This window comes from Notolabrus celidotus, chromosome 17 (genome assembly GCF_009762535.1).
Source record: "Notolabrus celidotus isolate fNotCel1 chromosome 17, fNotCel1.pri, whole genome shotgun sequence".
Classification (NCBI taxonomy): Eukaryota; Metazoa; Chordata; class Actinopteri; order Labriformes; family Labridae; genus Notolabrus; species Notolabrus celidotus.
Genome location: NC_048288.1, coordinates 2519864 through 2526701, shown reverse-complemented (window position 1 = coordinate 2526701; position 6838 = coordinate 2519864). Strand labels below are relative to the sequence as shown.

At 40.0% G+C, this 6838-nt stretch overlaps 1 protein-coding gene across 2 annotated transcripts in view; it reads right to left on the bottom strand.

The window, feature by feature from the left end:
- Nucleotides 1-83: 83 nt before the first annotated feature.
- Nucleotides 84-6838, bottom strand: part of pdcd6 (programmed cell death 6) — a 31204-nt gene continuing 24449 nt past the window's right edge. The window contains exons 4-6 of one of the 2 annotated variants that reach the window (XM_034706851.1): nucleotides 3564-3734; nucleotides 1212-1321; nucleotides 84-938 (exon numbers count right to left, since the gene is read on the bottom strand). In XM_034706851.1, coding sequence (XP_034562742.1) covers nucleotides 840-938; nucleotides 1212-1321; nucleotides 3564-3734 — 380 coding nt within the window. In that variant the 3' untranslated portion in view covers nucleotides 84-839. The remainder of the gene's footprint in view (nucleotides 939-1211; nucleotides 1322-3563; nucleotides 3735-6838) is intronic. The other variant, XM_034706852.1, reaches the window with a different exon arrangement.

Here is a 6838-nt window from a genome sequence, read left to right as displayed (position 1 = left end):
ACACTGGTGGTTCACTGATTTCCCTGCAATGCAACCTGCAACGTGGCTTGTGTTGACATGAAATAAAGAAACAAACTCCACAGTGTGTTTTCATTTTTTTTAATAAAAGATTTGTCCTTCCTTGTGTTGTTTTTACACTTTTTAAGGCATCATGCACAAAAAATAAGCCGTACTAAAGGCGTTACGCTTACCCTCTACCAAAATGATGTCCTAACATTTGAAGAGTCTGTTTTTAAAAATAAGTTTGTACAAATATGGCATGTAAGCTGGCATGTCAGTGAATCTCAAAGCAAACCTGGATCTGCTTTCACTGCTTTGTAAACATGGCTTTGAGCAAAACAGGGCTGAGGAGGAGAAGACGAGAGAAAGGGAAAGCATGCTTCAATGTGGGGTTCAATTTCCCTGAAAAGCATGCAGTCTTATTTACAATGCATCGTTTTCACTCTCCACGGAGCTCTTTTGTAATTATATCAATTAAAGATAAGACATTAAAAAGTTTGTTGACAATAACAGACAGACCGACGGACAAAAAGACAGATCCCGAACCCACATAGACATAGCTCAGTTTGGTCATCCAAAAAACACTACAAGATTTTTTTATTGATGTTTTAATAAGCAAGCATTGATGTTTTAACTCTAACAAATACTATCAACCGCCTCCAAACCGGAGGATCCTTTTCTTTTATTACTTTTATGAATTTGTGTGAAACAGCCCAACCCGGGCCACAAAGAGGGGTTAAAAAAATCTTGTAGTGTCCTCCATGGCAGACATCCCGGAGGTGCCTGCAGATTTGGCACAGTTGTGTCCAGTTGTGCTCTTCTATAGTGACTTGTGCGTGTTATACTATATTGAAGACCATGGATAGATATTGTTCATATGAAACCTGGATCCAACCGTCCTGGTCTGTGTCGTACCGCCTGAACACATCGGTCAGCCTCTGTGGAAGAAAACAGACGAATCACTCATGGAGGAAGAAAACAGAGATACAGCTGAAGTGTGAGCTCTTGAATAACACATGTAGGGTCATGTGACACTTTCACAGGACATAAATGATCTACAAAGGAAGAAGGTGATGTGTTTCTGAAGTGTGCACCATTCAAACTCTCCTATAAATCTAATGAACTCACGAGCACCTTGTTGTGATGAAGCGCCGAACCACAGGAGTCCTTCCTCCACAAACAGCATTGTAACAGCAGTGTAAATATCTCACCTGTAGAACGATACAGCACTGGATGAAGTCATCGAACGCAACCTGACCCTTCCTCTGTCGATCAAACTTCTCTATCAGTGTGCCGTAGAACTGGTCTGATAGACGATACCCTGCAGACAACAACAACACATCACACATTACTAAGTGTCCTGACACAGATCACGTGTGTTTGAGTTGGCTCCTGTATGGACACCAACACAGCCTGGTGGACCATGACCCTGAGTGTGTCCTGATACTGCCGCTCTGAGACCCCAGCATGAGTGTTGTGTGGTCTCTGTCTGTTTGTTCTTCTATTATATTTATTTATTTATTTTATTTTATTATATTTATGTTTTACATTTTGTTCTTAGTGGTTTTGTCTTAACAATAATAAAATTAAATTTTAAAAGATGTCATTTTCTACATTTTTTTCTTAGTGTTTTACTAATAAAAATCTTTGAAATGAATGTCAATCTGTTCACTTTATTTAAACTCCACAAAAAAAAGTTTGGAAACGTTATTACAGTCAATCATTTCTCCTCTTTAATAATTTAATAATAATAATAGATGTTGTATTTTATATCATTGGAAAGCCTGATTAGTCACCTTTATAATGAGGTATAACAAACTAAGCATGAGGGTAGCGCCCCCCAAAGGTTGTGCCAAAATCCCCTGCTGTTGGTCTTCACTCTTGTTTTGAGCTTCAAGTGCTCCCAGGTGTGTGCCCGTCACAGGTGTATGACTGGCACCTGACTGGGATCTAACTCCAGAGGATGACAAAACTTTCCCCCACAGAGCCACGATCATCACAGAGTACCTCCAGGATTTAGGAGTGGAGAGGATGGAATGGCCTGAGTCCAGACCTCAACCCCCATTGAGTACTGATAGGATCAGCTTGGGTGTGCTGATGGAGTGACCAACATAACCGCGCTGGTCGACCTTCAACAACTCCTGGATGAGGAATGTGACTCCTCCATCCCACAGCTAAATGTGACCAGCATGAGGAGGAGGAGCCAGGCTGTTGGGGCTGTGTAAGGATCTTCCACATGTACTGAAGTCCCTGACAGTGTGATGTGAATAGAGAGTAAAACTGTGTGTTGTTTTTCCTTTTTACTGTGGGAGAGTGTAATCATCCGATCCAACAAGCAACTAAACACCAGAGTGAACACCAACAGGAGAGCACTGAAGGGGATTATGGCACACTTTTTCAGAGGCATTACTCACACGATTATCTGTGTTGTTCATTCCACAAAAAGACGATCCTTATGGCCCTGTCACACCTTGACGATGTAGCCAGTGTTTTCCCGACATCAAAATGTCTCTAAAACGCTGACACATGCTGAATGTTTTTTTTCAGTTTAGGGCATATACATATCATATTCAGAACTTCTGCCCAACTATAGTCCACTTGTGCAAAGCATGCAGCAGTGTACTAACACAGATGAAGTGTATAAAAAGGCTGCTGCTCGTTAATGAGGATGTATACATGTTGAAATGAGATGCTCTTCATTGGTGATTAAAAAAGGTGTGTGTTATTAAAAACTCTGCAGTCTCTCTTTGTAAGAACATGATGAGCCGTGGAGAGTGTCAGAGGAGTGAAACCAGCAGGAACACAGCCTCTGATCTTTACCAGAAGTTACACTTATTGACTGCAGTGCTTTCAAAAACGTCACATTTTCAACTTCATTGAATTCAACAACAGCAGCTTTATCATTGAACATCAGCAGACTCCGACATGCTGGCATCAGCTTCTGTTTCAGAGGCTCTGCTGTTTGAAACTGAGTGAGGGATTCAAGGCTTCTCACACACACACACACGCAGACACGCAGAATGTGTGTACACCATTGCATAACGCACCTACAACTCATGTATGATCCTCACGCTGCACACTTACCCGCCGTACTACGACGTATACCAGCGTGCTTCAGAGTGCTCTTAACCATTACAAGTTATACTTTGTTGTAAAGGTGAGTAATCAGGCTTTCCAACAATATATAATACAACACCTATTAGTATTATCAAAGAGGAGAAATAATTAAACAAAATATTGTTTCCAAACTTGTTTTGAGGAGTTTTTCAGTGTAAAGATTTTGCATCCGTCCTTTACTTTTGCCACAATCTACAGATCCAGCAGCATGCAGGTCTAACGCACACACACACACACACACACACACACACACACACACACACACACACACACACACACACACACACACACACACACACACACACACACACACACACACACACACACACACACACACACACACACGTAGAGATGAGCAGAAGCTGACCTTTGAACTCAGAGGGAAGACTTTCTTTGAGACACAGAACCCTCCACCACATTCACTCAATGTAGATATACCAGCATACTTTGCTGCTCACCGAATCCAGTCAGCGCCTGTCTTAGCTCGTTCTTATCGATGAAACCAGAGTTGTCCCGGTCGTAGGTTCTGAAGATGTTCTGCCAGTCTGTGATGTACTTCCACACGCCGGCGAACTCGTTGAAGTTCACGCCGCCTTTATTTTCCCTGTCGAACATGGCTGAAGAAGAGGAGGGCATTGAAAACACTGAGGCATGCACACACACAGCTTTAGATGTGGACTTTAGCAAAGAGCTGGGACTAGGGATGTAAGGATATATCGCAAGACGGTAAAATATCAATACAAATAAGGATGGATTAAAATTGATTCTACAAAATTTGTATCTGGATATTATCTTTAAACATTTTAAACTATCATTGTTCTATAATGTTCCAACAATGTGTTTTTGTATGGTGATTTTACTTTTTTTGCAAGGTGCTGAAAGAAACTGTGTAGTGGTTTTATTTGAGTTACAACACACCTTAAACATGAAGAAGGATTACTTTGTTTACAAAGAAATTAGGTCTGTCAATCGATTAAAATATTTAATCGCAATTAATCGTAGGATGTCCATGGTTAACTGGTGATTAATCTCAAAATGATCTCACATTTTTTAATCTGTTCTAAATGTACCTTAAAGGGATAATTTTCAAGTTTTTAATACTCATATCAACATGGGAGTGGACAAATATGCTTGCTTTATGCAAATGCATGTTTATTATTATTGCAGCAATCCAAAACAATGACAAATACTAGGGGTGACCCCAAATAGTCGAATATTGGACGATTCGTTCTAACGAGCCTCAGTCGACTGCCAATCTCATAGTTGAATATTTGCATATGAAACGTGGATCATTCCATTCAAACCATGGGGGTGCTCAATGTCTAATTTTACATTATTTTACTGTTTCCTGTAAAAATAGTATCTCATATATCCTATTTTGATATAAATATAGACTTATTTAATGTAATTCTGAGAACAGCTCTTGAAGTGTTAAATCTCCTTAAAGTGGTAATTAAATCTCCCCTGGTAATTAAAGGTGGACTCTCCCATTTAGCGGGACCTGTGGAGCAGACGTACCTCAGCTGGTCTTTAAATCTTTCTACGTTCATGGCAGCTCAAAATGTCAGGAAATAAAACTTCAGTTGATCCTAAAAATAGTGATGAAGATGAGGAGCAGCTTCATGAAGAGGGCTGTGAGATCAAGGATTACCGGACCACACAAAAACTGTACGGGGCCAAAAGAACCAGGAGGGATACCCAAAACTGTCTGAAGCCTCAAAAACAATCCACAGCATCCCATCCACCTCCACATCATCAGAGAGGATATTCTCAAAGACAGGATTTACAGTCAACAAAGTAAGGAGCGCACTTCTGCCCGTACACACAATGGTTTTCCTCACGAACAATTTGAAAAGACTCAAGCGGACAAAGACGTGATGAAAGACTGTTTTAAAAGGTTCTGTTAAGAGATTTAAAAACCCTTTAGCTGGTTCAGGTTTGATTTTGAACATTATACAAATGTTTAGTCTTAAGTTGGACAAACTACCCTCTGCAGTGCTGCTCTCTGCTGTGTGAACACTGTTTAAATATCTCCTGATTCCTTATTCTATAGTGGAGCGTTGTTCCATGTTTAATGGATGGTGGTCTTATTTGAGTTTTCTCTCCTTCATCACCTCGTTGTTTTTGCAATATAGATTTAAAAAATCTAAGTTTTATGCTTATAATATTCTGTTGTCCCTTTTACTTTAAGCTACGAGTCTCTTAATTGTAAAGGGTTATGTGTAATATTGTCATGCGGTCACCATCATGCAGACTTTGGGTCAATAAGGAAAAACAACAAACATTCCACTATTCGTCGACTATGGGCAAAATCTGATGAATCAGATTCGACTAAGCAAATCCTTAGGCAGGCTCACCCCTAATAAATACTGTCCAGAACAATCGCCACACAACATCAAAGGTACTGCATGCTCAAAAAATATACTGAAAGGGCATTTTGACCTGAATGTAACATTACTTAGTAATACTACTGTAAGATGAGATTTATTTTGGTCTAAGTATTTGTATCATTGAGTTCTTTAATGAAGTTTGAAATACTTCTATTTCATATATTGCACTGCCTCTTTAAGGTTGCTCAGGGTGATATGGTTATGAGTTGAAGTGAAGGTGTCACGTGTTGGATGTGCTGTTGTCCTATGTTGAGGAAGAGTCATTAAAGGCATCACGATGCACAGCAGAAGTTGTCCTGTGCTCTTTCTTCCTCACAGCCCTGAAGTATAATTAATGAAGTTTCTAGTTAACGCTGTTGAAGTTTAACAGTTCTGAAGAGATTAAACAAGATACGGCGTTACACTACCACCATGTAATATCCAACTAACCTAAACATCCTGTTTGTTTAAGCAGCTCAACACAAAGTGATTGAGCTCATGCATCACAGAAACAGACTCATTGTCCATGCACCTCCGTCACATGGACAGTAAATGCAGATCACTTTGGTCTTGTCCAGAGAACCATCTGGCAGTGCTTTAAAGCTGAACCATTTAAAACCCCCTCTGTATTCATTTCTTCTTGTCATCCACAATCTTATGTTACTGCTGTATCCATTCCTGATTTCCCAAACTACAGGGCGAGCCGAGGGTCATACACAGAACTTGCATGCATTAATCGTGCGCCAAATAAATTAGTGGCGTTAAGGAGACTTTTAGTTAACGCATTATTATCGCGTCAATTTCCACAGTCCTAAAATAAATATAAGAGAACAAATATATATTGTAACTGTCCATATCTGAGAATTGAAATAAAATAATAGTTATTTAAATTTTGAGTTCAATTCAGTTTTCTTGAAAATCATTAGAGAATCATGAGTGAATCGTATCATGAACCATAAATCAGGATTCGATTTGAATCATGGGTTGAGTGTATCCTTACATCCCTAGTTGGGACCCATCCTGTGATATAAAGGTGGTACAACATGTAGTATGACCGGGCTGACAGAGATCAGAGACGTTTAAACTTCCTCGTCACACCACAAAAAGTAAAAACTGTCTGCTCCCTTCCCCACAAATACATCCCCCTCCTCACCCCCGTGTGCTACAATCCAATTACCTCCCAACAAAGGGAGTGTTATCACAGGATATGCTTCTTGCTGCGGGACTGTCAAACAAAGGGTTTACTGAGGATGGTACAGGGGGAAGGAGAGGCGATGGAGTTATAGGGATTTATTCTGCAAGTCAAACAACAAAAAGGGAACTCAGTAAATTTGAGACCCTGGGAAAAGATA